Source organism: Halictus rubicundus, chromosome 10, assembly GCF_050948215.1.
Source record: "Halictus rubicundus isolate RS-2024b chromosome 10, iyHalRubi1_principal, whole genome shotgun sequence".
In the NCBI taxonomy this organism is placed as follows: domain Eukaryota; kingdom Metazoa; phylum Arthropoda; class Insecta; order Hymenoptera; family Halictidae; genus Halictus; species Halictus rubicundus.
In genome coordinates this window covers 1,394,311-1,413,514 of record NC_135158.1, presented here as the reverse complement: position 1 = coordinate 1,413,514, position 19,204 = coordinate 1,394,311, and the positions used below count along the sequence as shown (strand labels likewise).

Below are 19,204 nucleotides of genomic sequence, written 5' to 3'. Positions count from 1 at the left end.
GTTTCCTGTTCTCACACCGATATACTCCACCCGTATTATGTTACTTCTCGGCGACCGAGGTATCTGGAGCTTCTTGGCTCCTCACGGGATATACTCCGCGGTAGTAGGGATAGTTCTGAGACTTTTATCGGCTAGGTATTTGGCACATATAGTGACGAGCAAAAGTGTAAACACACTTCGCTAGTTTTACATAAAACCTGATAATACAACCTATTTTTCAATTGAATGATAAAGCTTAGGTAATAATAATTATATAGTGAATATGATAAACAAAACATAACAATTTATGTTAGATAATATTAACGATATAAATAATATTTTACAAAAATAAGGATTTCAGGCAATGTTTACAGTTTTGCACGTTTCATCAGAAACGGTTAAGATAGTACACAAATGCTAGGGAAATTAAATTGTTAACAAACACTGATAGCCAACTGTAGTAAGACACGTTTAGACTGGTGTTTACACAGTTTCTCTCCTATTTGAAAGTTAATTGACACGCGTAACTCAAGATGAAACCACTTAGAGCAGATAAAAGAAACAGTATCATTTCATTGTGCGATAAAGGTTTCTTACTACGGCAAATTGAAAAGGACAGAATAAGAATGGTACAATATTCAGCCGGAAATGATTAAAAATTTAATAGATAGTATGCCACGCAGGCTAGAAGCAGAACAAAAAAAGTAAAGAAAAATGGACAAAACATTAATTTAAAACTTTATTTCGATGAGCACAATTAAAGTGCAAAACTGTAAAAATTATCTTCAATCCCTATTTTCGATAAATATTCCATATATTATTAACATTAACGAAAATAATTGAAAATAATTGAAAATTAAAAATAATTAATTGAATTGAAAAATGGGTTGTGTTATCACGTTTTATGTAAAACTAGCGAAGTGTGTTTACACTTTTGCTCGTCACTGTACATAGAGTAAACTCTGTACCAACTTTTTATTGTATGTATAAAAGTCTCGTTAAGTCACGTATCTAACGGTCACCTAATATATAATTCCGCAGGATCAATCACAGATATCGACACCATTACGCTCGTTAAGTGTGTTAGTAATCCGTTTAATTACAGATATCTGTCAATAACCACCTTCTACGACCACTTTCACGGCACAACCAGCAATATCTGCGCAAGAAAAATATGCTTTCCTTTCCACTATCGATTTCCATGAACTATACGCTACGGAAATTTCAATGATTTCCAAGCATCCTTGCGCGTTCGCTGCATGAATAATTAATTGCCGATAACGTCACCTGCAATTACGAGGCAGACTGACAAAAAATTAATGAAAAATACCGCAGAGCTATTGAGATCCCGGATGAGAAATCGATGGTTCTATTGTATGTTAATAACGTGGTACATTTTGGTGGTTTTTACATACAAAGTGGATTACAACAATAATTTATAGGCTAGCGTTAAACGATGAACGTTGACTTTTTATTTTCATTATGCATGTAAGGAACACTTGAAAGCTAAGAATTACAAGTATGGTAATTACAACTTGCATTTTCCTGTTTCTATATTCTCTGTTATAAACAAATCAAATTGTGTTCTGCTACATGAAAGTTTGAAACATGTTATAGAGATTTTTTAACCCCTTGCACTATTTATCTTGTGGTTATAGTGATTAGAAATTCTTTATCGTCCAGAATTTCATAGGAAAAAAAGAAAGTTTATATTTATTGTATGTGTATGTTTTCTCCAACTACAATATAATAGAATTTTATTTCGGTTTAAAAGAAATTGATAACATATATATTTATTAGACTCCGTTCAGAATCTTCATCACGAGTCTGACTCGAAATTGTAGGGCAAAGGGTTAAGAACGTTATAATATTCTTCGAAGCTAACGCATCAATATTTTTGTTCCATATTTAACTTCCTTCAGATCAGGATTGACTTTCTTGTTGGATCTAATACAAATGGCTGATTATTTTATTTGAAAATTAGAATTTAGCAAAATTTAAATCAATGAAACGTTTGTCATTCTGCATAAAAATGAAATCAGACCTCGCCATTGGAGGGTTAAATTGCAGAAAATCAGGAAAACGCATGCAATTCTTAAGTAAAATATGGCTATCTTTTAATCATTTCTTACTAATATTTTTTACGCGATTCGCAATTTGGTTGATTCTTGTGCAGCGTATGTGTACCGTTACATTTTAAATTAATTTTTATATTTTACAAAAATTTAGTAATTTATTATAGATTGTTAAAGCTTTCTGATACTTATAGACGGTAATGTACGCATTAAAGAAATTAAGAGACAAGCACGAGACTAATTAACCGATGTTGCAATGAAAAACTCAGAAACCAATCAGTGTAACTCCCTGAGCATGGAAATTGAGATAATTAAGTCTTGTAAGCGTAGTCGTAACAAAGATATCAGTGCATATTTATTATCAGATGACACACGAATAAACTTAAGTATAAAAAAAATTAAAACTGAATCACTGTGGCTTACACAAACATTAAGAAAATTGTGATGCATGTCTTTGTCCTCATTTTTCTCTGGCTCGGTTTAAATTTCTATTGAAAATAAATTGTAGAAACTACGCATCTATGCAGTATGACATAATTTATATTTCGCTTGCCATTATTGAAATCAGATAAAATTATCATTTGGAACTTCTGTAAAAAAAAAGAGAATCCATTTATTTTACTAATTGTGTACGAAAAACGGCATATAATTACATACTAGATTATACGGTGACCTTAGTTACTTGTGACCTTGTATGATCTTGAAGATCATTGTGTCGTATACGAATGAATTCGTTTTGGCACATGCTTTCATATGATATAAAAAATACATAGGATTCCATTAAAACAAAATGGAAGATCACCTTCATTTCTAAAAAACTAATGCAGATAAAAAAAATATTACAGACATCCCGCAAACACCCTGTATTAATCCTGAAAATTTAATTGAAATTGGTTAATTGTTTTAGGAATTATAGACGATCAAAAGTGATCAAAATCACAGTTCTAAGCTGAGAATTGTGAAAAACTGCAATTTTTACCACTTTACCTGCTTCTAGATTTATAAAAAAATTCAAGTAGTTTAGTAAATTTATAAAAAAATTTATTCTGGTTTAAAGTGTGTGTCACTGCAAGTACAGCGTATTTTCGAAACGGCAAAAAAAAAAAGAAAAAGGTGATTCACGCTGATTATCTTCTGAATAATTTTATCTATTTGTTAAATGGTCAAGATAAGTGTTTCCGTTCATTGTTTACATTTGAAAATACTGATTTAATTGCTTTATCAACTGAAAGTTTTAACAATGAAGAATTCATTCAATGAAGATCAATTAAGGTATAAGGAGAACATACATTATGTTATGTACCTATCACACAGATTATGCTAGGACACAGCCTTGTCGTGATAGTAATAAAAATATGTAGCATCATTAAAAAATTAGATTCTGAGTCTTTTGAGTAATGCCTTATTTACAGTAGTGTGCAAGAACCGGAAAATGTCGGGAACCCGATCTCGGGACGAGTCGGGAACAGATCGGGTCAGGTCAGGTCGGGCGGGACCCAAAAGTATTTCAGGAACAACATTTCGGGACTAGGAATTCAGGTTTGTTAAATATGACTATGGCTTCTGATTTTCTATTTTTGAAGAACTTTCACAATCCTCAGTATGAAATAATGAAACTAAAGATGATGTGGCATGAGAACGCTTTTTCTGTATGTTTCAAATGGTTATACCAAAGCAGAGTTTTAATTCTCAGAGTGGTAATTCGGGTTACCGAAATTTTTGGGACCCGAAACACACATTCGGGATCCAACCGATTCCGAAAGAAATTCTCGTTCAGACCCGACATTCTCGGATTCTTGTACATCTCTACCTATTTAATTTACAATTTAAAATAGATATTAACGATAAGTGCGAATTATGTGGCGTGAACTGTTTAGAAAATAGACTGCGTCGGAGAGATGGATTTTGGACTTGGTCAGTTACCCCAACAGCTCCGGACGCTTGAAGTAAACAGTCCGTTCGACGATTATAAATCGTTCCGCGTACAGAAACACTGACGTCATTTGTAAACGTTTATGCGCGGGTGTTAATTGCCGTTAATAAGGAACGAACGTCGACCCAGTGAAGCACACGTATTGCTCGTATCAAAAACTGTGTCAATTAAGCGGGTTACATCAGCGTTCGCACTCCTTGGAAAGTCTGATGAGAAACAGCACGACCCCGGCGACAAATTGATCGCCGATTCTCTTCGTCAATTTCAGAGCAATTTGTTTAGTCGACGAACCAGACGCAGCCGGACAGTGTTATTTTGCAATGAGCGACCAATTCGTGAATTGGGCTTCTCTCGCGTTCTGTGTTCCGTCCCTGATTGTTGCATTCAACCTGCTTCTACCGTAGTCAACGCTGATTGTTCAATATTTTATTTGTTTATAATGAGCGACATTTTTTATGCATTTTCGAGATTTTGCTAACTTAAATGGAAAAGTTATTTTCGAAATTTTACATATAGACTTTAGAAACTGTTTCATTGAGTCTATGCGTTTAAAATGGGTTATAGTATGCTCCTGTATAAGAATAATTTTTGGAAACGTTTTATATACAGTGAATCCGCATTTTATGTCAGGAGCCCGGGTTCTGTCGCTGTTTAAGGTAGAAAGCCAGTATTCTTTGATGCAGTGCCGAACGTAGAAACGGTCAGCGATAGTCTCCGCCATTTGCAGTTTGCCGCGGTTTGTAAATACGTCCTAATTCGTGCGTCTTACACGTTATCTGTCAAAGTCACAGCGGGGAAATGCTGCCGACGAGATCCTACTATGCAAATAATTCAAGTATACAAGGTATCCCAAAACTGTTGCATTTCCTTGAAATGAGTGATTCCTGAGGTCATTTGAAGTGACTTTTTCCTTTACGAAAATGTTCTCCACGGTTTTGTTAAGGAGCTATTAATGAAAAACACGGACCAATCAGGACGCGGCAACAGCGGACGGATTCCTGCACGGCGGCAGGTTCTGCTGAGTGCGACGTTGGCATTGGCTGAGCCGTAATCCGTCTGCAGGAGCCGCACCCTGATTGGTCCATGTTTTTGGTTAATAACTTCTTAATAAAGCCGCGGAAAACATTTTTGCAAAGGAGAAAGTTTCTTCAAATGACCTCAGGAATTACCCCTTCCAAGGAAATACAACATTTTTGGGACACCCTGTATATACACTGCATATGAAATATTTACGTATTTTTTTAAATTGTATTTTCAAGAACAATGTATAGCTTTGTTCGGTATAATTATCTAACACGTATCGTAGAATGTTTTGTATGTATAGTTATTACAATTCCGTTTTAAAAATATACTACAAAAGAAGAAATGAAAAGTACTATTTCAATTTTTCTCGTTAAGAAATGCCTTGATTTTTTTACAATGTCATTGACATAAATTGTAATTATTTTAACGATGCAATCTTCAACTGTTTAAGTTGTTTCAGATCGGGAAAAATGATACGACTATTTCTAACGCTGTATTGTTCAACTACAGGTTGAAAGTGTGCAATTAAATTAGCTGCAAATTGGTGCGAATATAATTTCGTACAAGCAATTGCATTTATTTATAAAAGGTATAAAGAAGAATTTCAGTATTTATATCGAATAGTGAATCGAGAGAAAATTGATCGTACGATATAATTTCGCGAAACTGGAAAAATAATTTCCCATTTTGCCCGTTAGCATATCTATTCCTATTTGTTTGAAAAAAGGCAGATTACACTGCCCTGCATGAGAAATTTTAGAACACACATAAGATAAAACAGGAAAAAGTGTAGCTATGAAGTTAGGAAGTGTAATAAAAACGTAACGGAGAAGTGTAACGAGAAAAGTTTTAAATTATGAGGAGGTGTAAACTAGAGACCGTAGAATGGCAACGAAAAATACTATGGTAATCCTTGGTAATCCGCGGAACAGTTTACAACTGGGTACCGCCGGCACTGTCATTGTATTTCATTTCGGAAGAGGATAAAGAGCTGTTTTACTTGAAGATTTCCTTAGTGACCTCTGCAGTCAGAGAGCCTGATAACCTTAAACTTTTCATTTAGAGTTCTCGATTCAATATTTTATTCTTCATGAACATCTAGCTTTATATGTATATTGTAAAATTAGTACTGTTAAATTCAATTTTTTAACTTTTTATATTTATACTTTGTGAAATTTGTCAATCCTCTTTTTTGTGAGTTATCCACTATGAATCACTAACGAAACACTAGACTTATTAGTAGACTGCGGATCTGTATGCAAAATAAAAATTGTCTGCATCGATCACAAGAAAAGGGAGTTGTTGAAAAATTAATTTCTTCTTTTAGTCATTTTAATATGTTGTTAATAATGTGACAGTAATATTAAATTCATCTTATGTTTCAACAACTCATTTTTATTATAAATGCGTAAGATCTGCAGTCTACCTATTAGTATTGATGGTATCAAATTTAACTAACCTTTATTATTATTATTAAAACCTAGAACCTTCAGAAGTTTTTAAATAGTACACTTTTTGAAGCAGGAGAAACATGAATCAACAATTAATAGACGATCGTCTCAATCTAGTTTAGAAGTGTTGCAACATTAATCTTGTAAAATGATTAAAAATCAACAAAAAATCATTATTACTAGATAAATGATAAATGATTATTAAATGTTAAACCTTTAAACGAAATTATTAATTCAAATTAACTACTTTAAGTCAAATTTTAAAAATGAATCGTTCACTTTTAATTCATAATAAAAAATAGTAGTAGGTTGCAACAGCTCCTTTAGTTGAACAAATTGAATTTATGAAATTTCAAGAATTCCAACAATTGAATTCGAGAAAGTGAAATGCATTGCAATAATTATGTAATAAAAATTTAAAATTTTTTAAAGTTCAATTAAAATAAAATGATAGCTTGATACTTGTACAATAGAAATATAGATATTTCAAGCTTCACCTATGCGAATCATTAATTGACTCTACATAGTAATTCAGAAGATTGATCGATTGAGCCTCGATATCAGAAGTATGTGTCTACTCACTTGAAATTGTCTGACCGAAAACAATTTTATAGCGGTTGCGTTTGAAAGATGTTTCTGTATATAAATCAGTTTTAGAGGGCGTTCAGAAAACATTCCTCCAGGATACCTTTTCTGTGTCGTTTCGGCTACGTTAACGACCTTTGAGTAGATTGGGCTGCCTTTAGCTTGAACGTCGTAAAGCTGTCTGCTCTCATAACCGTCTCGGCGACACCTTTGCGCACTATAGCTTTTACTTCGTGACGAAATAAGCTGTCTCGGTAGGAGGGAGGCAGGGAGTTTCGAATTTTACGATCCCGGGATGAAGAATCTTGCGAACTCGTGTATAAAATATCCGCTTTCAACCACCCGTATTCCGTATGCCGCATGCTTCGCGATCTCGGGCCGCGACGAATGCGGACGGAACAGATTGAAATAGAAACATTCGTGAAATACTTACGGCTTCCAAAAAGAGACAATGGTACCAACCCTTATTTTCCTATAACTGGACCAACAAACCATTTTTTAAATTGTATTCTTTAAAAGTATAAAACCTTAAAAATGCTTTCCCAAAATTTCATTGTAAATTTTCTATTAAAATTATTATTTGTAAATGGTTATTTAATGTTCAGAGTATTCTATAAGAAGACTGTGTAATTCTTAAGATATTTCTATAAGAAGACGTTAAGATCATATATTTCAGAACGTAATTCTAACAATATTTAATAGTCGTAAATTGTATTAAAAATCTGGCGTAGGATTAAACGAAAAATGGGTCTAATAAACAATCAATGAAAATTAATTTCTAATGAATGAGCAGAGGTACCTCAATGAATGATACTTACGCAAACAATCATATCATAGCATCATAGAACCTCTTTAATCACGCTTTTCAGAAAACTATAGTTTTTAAATTGGTGTGCAGGAAGACTCAATTGACTAATCATGTTCATTTTGCTTATTTTGTTTCCTATACATTTCTCTAAGGATTATACCGCAGATTTTGACTTCGTTTTTAATTTTTCTTTTCAATTCAAATAAACCCAATCTTTCAATCGAAAAAGTTAAGTTTTGTGTTAAAATCGACAAACGTTCAACTTCAACAAATTTTTTTACTTTTTATGATCTAATTTTTAATACAAGTGCTACACTGCACTTCAACTTGATGTATCAAGTACATGAATACGACATTATTTTCTTAAAATATTATTCGACTTCCCTGCTTTACACGAGATATATAACATTTGTTTAAAAAATAACACGTGCATTAATTAACAAAGAGTAGTGAGTTAGTTTACTCATACTAAAGTATACCAAAATATACACCAAAATATACAAGAATAATCTTGATTACACTAGAATATAGCAGAATACACTAGAATATAACAGAACATAGTTGAATATACTAGAATATATTCTAGCAGAATACACAGTAATATACTAGAATATATATGAATATACTGCTGAGTAGTTAAACAAATGTCTCCGTAGCGGAGCCAAGGGAACGTTAACCGTACATGTAAGTGTAGCATTTATAGTGAACAGTTAAGTAAAGTAATATCGGGCAAGTAAATTACTCAACTAATAGTAGTTTGCATATTCTGATAAATATCAGTTAATATGTTTACTACTGAATATATACCGAATAATACATTTCTCTTGTTTTCCTTATCACTCAATTTTTTATTATCACATTGTAGCATTTATTTTTGTATGTCCGCACAAGCAAGAAACTAAAATTTTGACAAGAAGCCAAAGTTACGACGACGCTCGATCGTACACTTCACCTCAATTCGTCGCTTCCGCGATATTCATTTTGCTTAACAAATTCAAGAACATTTCGATCTCGTGTGCGTACACTGACATCATATAGTAGAATACGTAATTTATAACCGATTTTTAAATATTGAAAAGACGTATAATAAGTATACATACGTAGATTTTCAACAATAATTAACACTAGATTTGTTGAACACTAATTGTGTAATCAGTTTGGTCTCATAAAAATAACAAGACTACATGTGTTCAGATTTTGTGCAATTGTTATTATAATATATGCACGAATAAATGTACCAATTCAGTAATTGCCTACAATAACGTTTGTGCTATTTTGATAGGTTCTTTTTTGTTTTGGTAGGTTAAGTAAGTCTAGTAGATGTAAATTTTATCTGCTTCTGTGTATTAGCTAGTTCAATAAAAACCTTTATTAACAAAAGTCAGTATAGAGATCGCTATAATATGACAGTAATAATTTTTTTTATCACGACCACATCTAAATGAAATTATGGTATATTTTTTTACGTGTTAGTCGACACAGCTTAACATTTTTTTATAAAAAATTAGCCCACGTATGTCGAAAAAGTGTTAATTTAAAGGATATTATAACTTTAGTTAAAGAACTATTTAAATCTTTTGCTAGCCATATTTTTGTATTTATCAAGATGCGCTCTACAAAATTAAAATCCAAATATCTCCTCGATTAATCATTTTTCGACGTACATAGATTATTACCTTTATTGTAAAGAATGTAAATATGTGATTACATTTTAAAAAGCGTTGGATGTATACGCGAATATAAAAAAATGTAATTCCAATTGTCACAACTTTGTGACAATACATATGAATGGTTAGACAAGTTAGATGAGAAACATACTCGAAGATTATTAGCGGGCAGAGCAGAGAATTTATTGTTGCAATAATCATTGTCAGATTAATCATAATTTTCTGTTCGAGTGACGCCCCCGTCTAGCGAGATGTAATAGAATTCGCTCGTTTATGCGATGATATCGTATACTTTGCTCGAGTGCATCGCTTCCGTGATCATCTTATGTGCCAAGTATCACCGACACCGACAGTAACGGGTGACCAACAGAGAACAAATTGATATGCGGCCAGTTGCTCCGCATAACTGTGGCCGCGAGACCGCAGCATTCTTCCAACAGATTATCATTATCGGCCTTCGCGATACTCAATGAATACCCAATGACTCAACGGATACGCTGTACCTACGCGAGTAGCTTATACGTGATCGTCTTCAAGCGATCCTTCGATCGCCTTCGTCCCGACGAAGAAAATTACCGTTTGATTAATCATATTCCTCTGACGATGACGTATGCGTCAGTCGAGAATATATCTTAGAGGGAGAAAGAGAGCACTGACGAGTTTTTAGAGTATTAACTTGTTAGTAGTCTCCAGTACTGTCCGTGCCTCGCAAGAAGTCTCGCGGGACGACACAAGGACAAAGAGGACCCTCGCTCGCTCCGCCTATCCCCACCAATGATGAAATATTATTTAAGCATGCGCATTTAATTTAAAATATTGTTTAAGTTTTTGCACTTTTATTCCAATTTGGTCGTCAAAGATACCTATATGTATACTTAAGATACATGGAAATGAGCAGCCTTAAAGAGTATAAAACGACTATGGTGACAGAAAAATTGGTTTCTCTCAGTTTATGTTTCCCTTATAAAGTTTTAAATAACATTTCAAATAGTAATTGATGGTTTAATTATTACATTGTTGATTGTTATAATAGTATAGACTAAATTTCATGATTTGATTTAATCACGTTTCAAATTTCAAAATTTCGTGAATCAATATTCATTTATCATGATTTTCGGTGTACATAATTATAATTAATCAATTAATTAATTAATTTAAATTATTCCGTCCCGTATCTCGGTTTCGGAGTGCTGTAAATCCAGCTATTGAAAAATGTTTCATGCTCCGCAAGCTTCGAGTACTTGACGATACAACGAGCTCAGAAAAGAATAATACATACTCCTAAGTGCAGCCACCTCGACGGAACAAACCGACACAACTGGAATGACCGAATACGATAGCCTATGTACAAACATATCACCGAGTCATTGCACGAGACACATCCAATAAAATTGCTCTACATAGAATTATGTAAATTATGTTTTCGAACGCATTATTCGATCACTTTTTCCACGCAACTTTCCACGCACTTTCTTCCACTGTTAACTATCTTAATTGCAATACATTCTGAAATTTCACCGTATGTATTCAGAGATCGTGCCTAATTGAATATTTCTACATATATAGTGTTCCGTTCAAACGGCGTGTATCACTTTCTCGGGTACGAATCAAGAGATCTTTGACTCAATTAAAAGTTGCAAATACGAGAGCGTAGAGAATATTTCGCACACTTACGGATGCACAGAGACGAACAAAAGTATCGCATTAGATCCATTCTCGTTTTATTTTCCACATTCGATGGTCGGCTCGCTTAACACTAGGTTTACGGGGCCCGTCAAAATGGCGGCTTTATTGAGATTTGAAAGATGGATCCTTGAGAAATTATTCAACAAATTAATTTCTTTGAGTATATCGGTACTGAATACAAAATGGCTAAAGATTTGGGTAGACACATCCTTGTTAGTGCACTTTTAGTGCACCGTAAACCTAACGTTAAAGTAGATTAAGGGACCCAATTACTGTTCCTATGTTAATTATACTTATTTTTAAAGCATAACGAATTTTAAAAAAGAGACATTGCATTTTTTTCATTAAAATCAGTTAATACGAAAGGACTAAGTAAGTATTTTTAATATGTAATATATATACACTTACATATAGATAATAATTCATATATTACAGTTAAATTTATTTTTAAATTCATTTTTTATTATTGTTTTAATTTTAACCTTTTGTACTCGTAGCCATCGATTCTAGACTCATAATGTCCCCTTAGACTGGACATCCGAGTGCAAAGAGTTAATACTATTAATTAGTATAGCTTTTTTAACTTTATTTGAACGAAAGGTGTTGGAGTTTATGCAAAATCGTAAGAGACCTAATAAAGTGTTAATGATGGGAATTTCTCAACCTTTTAGAGATGTTATTAAATTATTATAAGGAATTATTGTTTTAGATAAAATTAAAGTTTAATAGGGATAGGATTCGTTATGTTATATATCTCTTTTTTAATATTCATTATGCTTTAAATGTAATTGGGTCCCTTACCCTATGCAGTATTGATATCGGGATCCACGGCGATACCGATCGTCGATCGTATTGTTGTCATCGCGGCGAAGACTCGATTTTCGCGCGAATTCGAGCAGCGTCGAGGAGAGACTGGGGCGTGCAATGTTCTGTAGAGAAGCGAGCAAAACAGGAACGGGCGTAGGTATTTAATGAACGACGCGCGGTGATTTGAACGCGTGGGCGAGAGTTTTGGCGGCCGTCCTGTCATTGTCAGTGGCGGATTTATACTTCTGCCGCCTAGGGGCTACCTTTACGGCTCGGCTCTCCTAAAAGGGCCAACACCCTCCTCGTTCACTCCCTTTTACGTTTCCTTCCCCATGGGTTTATCAATAACACAAAATCATTAACACTATTCTAATTTTGTTCAACCTATTTTTCAGATATGGAGCTTTTTTCGGATATGGGCTTTAAGCGATTTCTTGTAATTTCATACGTCATTCAAACATGTTATTCTTACTTTTAAATTTTTTAACATTTTGATTTATTTGTTTTTATTGTTCTAATTTGTGCCTTTGGTATCTTTACAAAAATTTTCCGCCCCTGGATTTTGCCGCCATTGGTCATCGTCATCGATATCAGTAGGGCTAGATACTTAGCAAACTGGCCGTGTCATTTCCGATCGCCCGCGATACTCGCATTACGAGAAGGAAAGTGCTCGTTGGAGATAATTGTCCGAGAGATTTCTCGTAACCTGGGTCGGGAGTCGTGAAGGGTTAGGTTAGACGCTCGTCAGACAAGATACCACGTTCGCGTTTACGTTCACATTTACGTTTGCTTGTAGCAATTAACGAGGCATAATGAACGGCACGATGGAATTTACCGCACGGTACGGAACAGGTCCGACTATCTCAACATGGTTTCTCGATGTCACGGTTAAATACATTGTTAGCATGTATCGGCGACGACAAGTCGTTCCTGCATCTCGTGATTTATTTTCGACGGTGACGTTGCAATGTTCTGCGCGAGAGAGCTTGATACGATCGTACGATCGTTTCGTTACGATCTCGACGTTAATTCAGAATCGATGACAGATGTAATTGACGAAAGAATGAAACGTACACAAATGTTGTGCAGGTGAAAATGATTATTAGACTGCAGATCTTTAACCTTCCGCAGTGTTCTGGAGAGATCCGGTATACAGGGTGACTCGGTTAACTGTGCCACCTAAATTACGGGCAAGGGCGCTCGCCGCACAGTGGTCCGGGGATCGGAAAAGTAAGTGACATTTTGTTATAACTTTTGAACTATTACATATATTGCAATGAAATATTCATTAAAAATATTTTAGAAATGGTCATTTTTGTTGGGATCCAGGTGAGAAACGTAGAGACCGATTTGTACACTTACGAATATATTTCGGACGTTTCAGATATATAGCTCTGGATACAACGTATACTTCGCGGAAACAAAATAACAGACTGTCACGCAGAAGGGTCGTAGAAAAAATGTTGGCTAGTTCTAGGGATTCGCGTACTTATACCTAGAAAAGCGGAAGGGAAAGGGCAAGGATGCCCAAGCCTTAGAGCTGAACTCTGATCGTCGAGATTCAGGTTCCGGAGGTGATTCGGCTGTGAAAATGCTCGAAAACATCTGAGTCACTAGGCCAGCGCGGTGTTGGCGGGTATCATGGATTGGTCATCCAACATTTTTTAATGGTTGATAATTAAATATGGTTTGCATTTGTTAAACAATAATTTTTTATTTATTTTCATTAACATTTTTGACGAAAATAAAAATCGTTTAAATATAATATTTCAAACTATTTTTTACTTTTAAGTATGTATTTTATATTTATATTTCATGCATGTAATGTTTTATGGGACACGTAAAATGTAGATTCGAGAAATCTTTTTGTATCTATCGCGTACAAACATGGAATATCTTAATTAAAGTAATCACAAATCAAAAATAATATTAAAATTAAATTATAATAATAATGGATAGTATCAAATGGATAATATCAATAATTACGTTATTAAATTAGTAATAGGTAAATGAGAGACTTATAAACTGTTTTTTCACTTATTAAATTAATAGTTCTGGTGCTTCTGGGTCCAACGATTTTAGTTTTCTATTATTTAATTTTTTATGAAATGTAGGTAATATATTAACAAACACTTACTTAAATGCACTAAATATAACATAATTATACGTAGAATAAGAATAACCACATACAAAGACATAAATGCAACAAAACGAAAAAAATAGAATATAAGATTTAATTAATAGAAAAAATGTTTTGAATGATCTTTCAACTGAATGCCAATAACGACTAACTGCTTCCTACGAGATATAAACTTTTTCTGAATGTCGTGGCAAACAATGTTATATAATGTATACTCTATAATCTAAACAGTTCGTTAGGAGTGTTTAGAATCAGTTTCACGTTTCACAAGCCTTCGACGATACATATGTATAAATAGCAATAGGTAAATGTAGCAATAGCATTAAAAAAACTGTTATTGTTTATTATCCTTCTTAAATAAGATGATAAAAAAAGAATTATTTCTTAAAATGGATATATAAGTTACTTCAGATATAAACGTAAAATTATTGTAAAAATGTACATATTTAAAGAATATTTAATCAAATATACGAATGTATACATATACTGTAAGACGCGTCGCTAAGTTTGAACAACAATAACTTGCAAAGTGGTTTGAGGTGGTTTACGATTCTTGTAACAAAATAGTTATTCTCAAATGATTTTTATTGCAAGTAAGGCTCAAAATGTTCTCCATTACAATTATTTGGATAATCGATCGTTAAGTGCAAGTGATATACTTAAAAATTACAGATTCGCAAATGTAATTATTATTAATGAAAGTTGGGGACAATCCAAACAACAACAATACAGCAACACGTAAGACATTAATAGTATGTATGATTTTTGCAAAAAGTAATTCTTGAAATCTTTAAATATAAAGATGATTAAGAGAAAAAAGACAACACAAGTGAGAACTTTAATTCGATCTGTTTTCTTTTTTATTAACAGTTAAACGTCGCATGAACAATCGCGAAAACGGAACTTTATTTAAACTTCTAAATGATATAATTTGAAGCAACTGAAAATCTATTCACGAGTTTTAATTGGTTAGAACTCGAAGCGAGTATGGTGCGAAAAGCGTTTCTTTTGAAATTATCATTTCAGGTCGAGAAGTATCGCTGTTACGCAAATTTCTACAGAAATGAATTATGGTACCCAAGGTGATAAAACAGAGATACGCGTTACCGTGCAAATCGAGTGAATTGTTCCTTTAGGGTTTGCTTAGTAGAGACAGATATCGTGCTCGTGCAAGCAAATATTTTCGTACCTTTAGGGGCCACAAACCACCTCCAAAGATGTGAAATCGTGTGCCTTTGTTGTTGAAAATGGTCGCGTGAAAATGATTGTAATATTTGATATGAAATGTTTTCCAGCTCTAAATCTCTGCGTAGGAGACCATAAAATCCACACTACCGCTCATAAACATTTCATCTCTTATTTGATGATCTCTGTTATAGGGTATAAAATTGCAAAACTCGAGCTTTCATTTGAAATTAGTTTATATAGTTAAAGAGAAATGTATAGGGTAGCCCAAAGGAAACTGAAAGATATAAAATTTAAATAACTTTCTTATTATTAATTGTTTCCGGTTTTTCGTTTTGGTACGTTCTAGAACATTCTTTGGAGATTTACGATGGCACCTCTGAAATCACAGAGCGTTTTAATACGACAGAGTCGTATTATCGTCGTATTACGACGTATTATAAAAATAAAAAATTGTTTTATAGATGTTACACTTTACATCCTTCAGCCTTCTTTGGACCACCCTATATAAGCCAAGAAATACAAATAGGTAGTTTTTTCCAAATTGTGAACATTCCAAATATTTTCAAGCAGTGATGTTCCATTTTGAAGTCTAAAGATTTTTTTACGCAACAATTATTTATGTCAGAGTGAGACTTAATAATAAGAAAATTATTAACAGAGAAAGTCGTATTAAATTTTCAGAAGTGCAGGTATTAAGGAAGATTTTGTAATAAAAAAAAAAATTAGAAAAGAAAGAAATTAATGTTAACATGTGATTTAAATAACACATGAATAACGTTCCGGATGAGTGGTGGAAAATATATGTTCTCACAAATATAAAATGCTGCAATCATTGCTGGAACAGTAAAAACATTGAAACGTAGAGGAATCCGACCTCCAAGGTCGTTAAGAACCAACTGTATTTACTCAAGCATTATCGACGAATGTAGTCCCCTAATGAGCTCGTAAATTTATCGCTCAAGTTTTCAGAGGAAACATTTCCCGCAGCGATATTCAATTATGAAATTCGACAGACCATTAAAATATCTAAACACAGAAGCTCAATGTCGTCGATAGTACTTTTATTTGAGTAAGAAGTCGTTTAGATAATATAATCATTTAAATTCAATGTAAGCTACGAATAAAGAAACGAAACACTTGAAGTTTACTTATTTTTCTTGCAGATAAGAATTTATGATCATACGTCTACCATAACTAACTAAAGCCATAAAAATACAATCCCTTTTTATACACAACCGAGATGGATCACAAGTACGAAGATTGAATTCGACTAAATAGATTTGATCATAATATAAAATTTGGTAACATATGATTCGTTCTACTAGACTTACCAAGTATAATATTCGATTTAAAAACATTCTTCTTTCCTTTTTAAAGTTACTTATTTGATTTTTAATATATTTATTTGATATATAAAACAATTTATATGATTTTGCCTAATAGGATGTAGCCGGTTAAGGTTTTTGATTTCTTTAATTATGCACCTCAACTTTGAAAAATCTGAAAAAATTATATATTAACAACCCTAACGAGATGTTAAAACTGTAAAAATATAAACTTAGTATCTCATCGGTAATTCAACATTTTTTTATTTTTTATAATTTGGTTTTGAAGCTAAAAATTCTAATAGCTAAAATATGCCTGATTTTTTTCAGAATTTTCAATTGAAGAGGATAAGGGTAATTATGGAAAAGCTTGATTTTCTTTGTCACTCCATTACTACCGCCATGTTGACACATAGGGTTGAAAATTGGCACAAAGTATTTTCTTTGGATAAGCTATCGAATGGCCCATTGCAAATTCAATTTGGTTTGGGGGCATTTATGACCCCCTTATCCGGCTACACCCTTTGATTTATATTCTTTTGTTCGTCCATCAAAGATACATTGTTCTATTATTTTACTAATGAATGAAATAGCGTACAGCATCCAAATGAATTATTTCCGAGGTCACTGTAGATTCTACTGCGATACAGTGTGTATCGACAGCGATAATCACCTAAAGATTTTTTTGTGTGACTGCATTTTTTATTTCATAAGTTTTACATGTACCCATAATTATGAAAGTGTTCTAAGTCAAAATTTAAAAAAAAATGAGTTTATCAGTTATTTCACACCACATTATTTTAAACCAAATTTATTCAATGTAATTTTTACGATATCGTCAAAAATGAACCATAGTGGACCTAGTGGTTGTAATTTCAACATTATATGGAATTCATTTAGTGTTAATTATGAAAGTGGTCTAAGTAAAAAATCAAACACGTAATAACTTACAGTGATGCTTGTTCAGGCCAAAATCGTAACATTAAAGTAGCATTGACATGGATGAAAATTGCTCAGTCATCAAATACTAATATTGAAACGGTAGACCACAAATTTTTGGTATCGGGTCATTCCTTTCCACCGAATGACCGTGATTTTGGGTTGATAGAAATGAAAATAAAAAAAGGAAATTCCTTATACAACCCTGAGCATTATTATGAATTGATAGAAAAGTGTAGAAGAAGAAATACATTTTCGATAAAACGAATGTCGCAGCCGGATTTTATTTCAACGAAATCACTAGAAGAGTCAATAACAAGAAGAGTAAAAAATACCGCGGGCGAATCTGTCCCTTGGCTGCAAATTCAATGGATGAGATTCTTGAAAAATAAACCTTATAAAATGTTCTATAAAACTTCTTTAGATGATTCTAAATTCCACGTTTTGGATCTTTCACCTAAAAGATGAAGACCAAAAATATACGGAAATATTAAATTACTTCCATTATACACCACCACTAGACCAGTAACGGAAGAAAAACATAAAGATATTATGTGTTTACTACCATACATCCCTCCAGTTTTTCCTCCAGATTACTTTTTAAAAATAATTAATAAATGTTCATTTCATTAAAGTTATTGTTTCAAATAAAACTCATAGTTCTTTACTGCTTTAAATCATTTATAGGACATTTAGTTAATTTTGAAAATGGTCTAAGTCAGTTCAAACTTTAAAAACAACATTTTCGTATGCAATTCACACAAAATTTCATATTCAATATAATTATCATTAAAAATATTTTTTAATTTATTCAAACGCAATTCATTAAATATCTCGAAACAAGAAATATATGACTTAGACCACTTTCATAATTATGGGTACACATAAACGTGTTAAGGTCGTTCGAGCAGAAACGAGGACAGAGGTTGTCCTGTGAAGTACTGCTCTGGCTCCATTGAAATTGAGAGTGACGAAATCATGGCTACTTAGGGCACCCTGCACAAGGAGAGCACGATAGACAGTCTTCTATCGGTAGTCTTATATCTGTTTCTCCGACACCATTTGCCCTGAAGCGTTGCTCCCGGGGTAAATCTAGATTACTCACAGGGCAGAGAACGCTTCGTTGCCTACGTCTGGCTTAGATTATGTTATTACATAGGATAATTGAACAATCGCCATCCGACACCAAATCTTCTTCGTTTAAATAACAATCTAATCTTTCAGCTGCTAAATTGTATAAGAGTGTCGATATATGTAACTTCACGAAGTTTTACATTAAATCGTCGCGCCATTAATTCATTTCATCGATTTCATTCAAAAATTCATTTTCCTCGAACCATCTATAATTAACGAATATTTTACGTATGACTGTTTATTTTAACTCAGTTCGCTGAAATATCTTAGAATGGATTGAAAATATTGAAATGATTTTACAAAAATTGTAGGTATGAAAGGGGACATAATATAGTATAAAAAGATTTCTATCTTATAACTTTTTATAAATGGACTAAACAACTTCAGCTTTTCTGCGAAGCTAGATGGATTAGTTTAGAAGCTAGACGATATGTAATCAAAATTTTGGAAAAATTGCATTTGAT

At 33.1% G+C, this 19,204-nt stretch overlaps 1 protein-coding gene across 4 annotated transcripts in view; it reads right to left on the bottom strand.

Moving 5' to 3' along the window:
• The window catches only part of LOC143358214 (uncharacterized), a 202,128-nt gene that overhangs the window by 139,092 nt on the left and 43,832 nt on the right, over positions 1–19,204 (bottom strand). The window contains exons 1-2 of one of the 4 annotated variants that reach the window (XM_076795178.1): positions 12,009–12,111; positions 11,196–11,333 (exon numbers count right to left, since the gene is read on the bottom strand). The exons of 1 other annotated variant lie outside the window; for it this stretch is intronic. In XM_076795178.1, the coding sequence (XP_076651293.1) occupies positions 11,196–11,235 (40 nt within the window). In that variant the 5' untranslated portion in view covers positions 11,236–11,333; positions 12,009–12,111. Of the gene's footprint in view, positions 1–2,477; positions 2,610–11,195; positions 11,334–12,008; positions 12,112–19,204 lie in introns of those variants that run through there. 2 more of the 4 variants (XM_076795179.1, XM_076795181.1) reach the window with 2 other exon arrangements.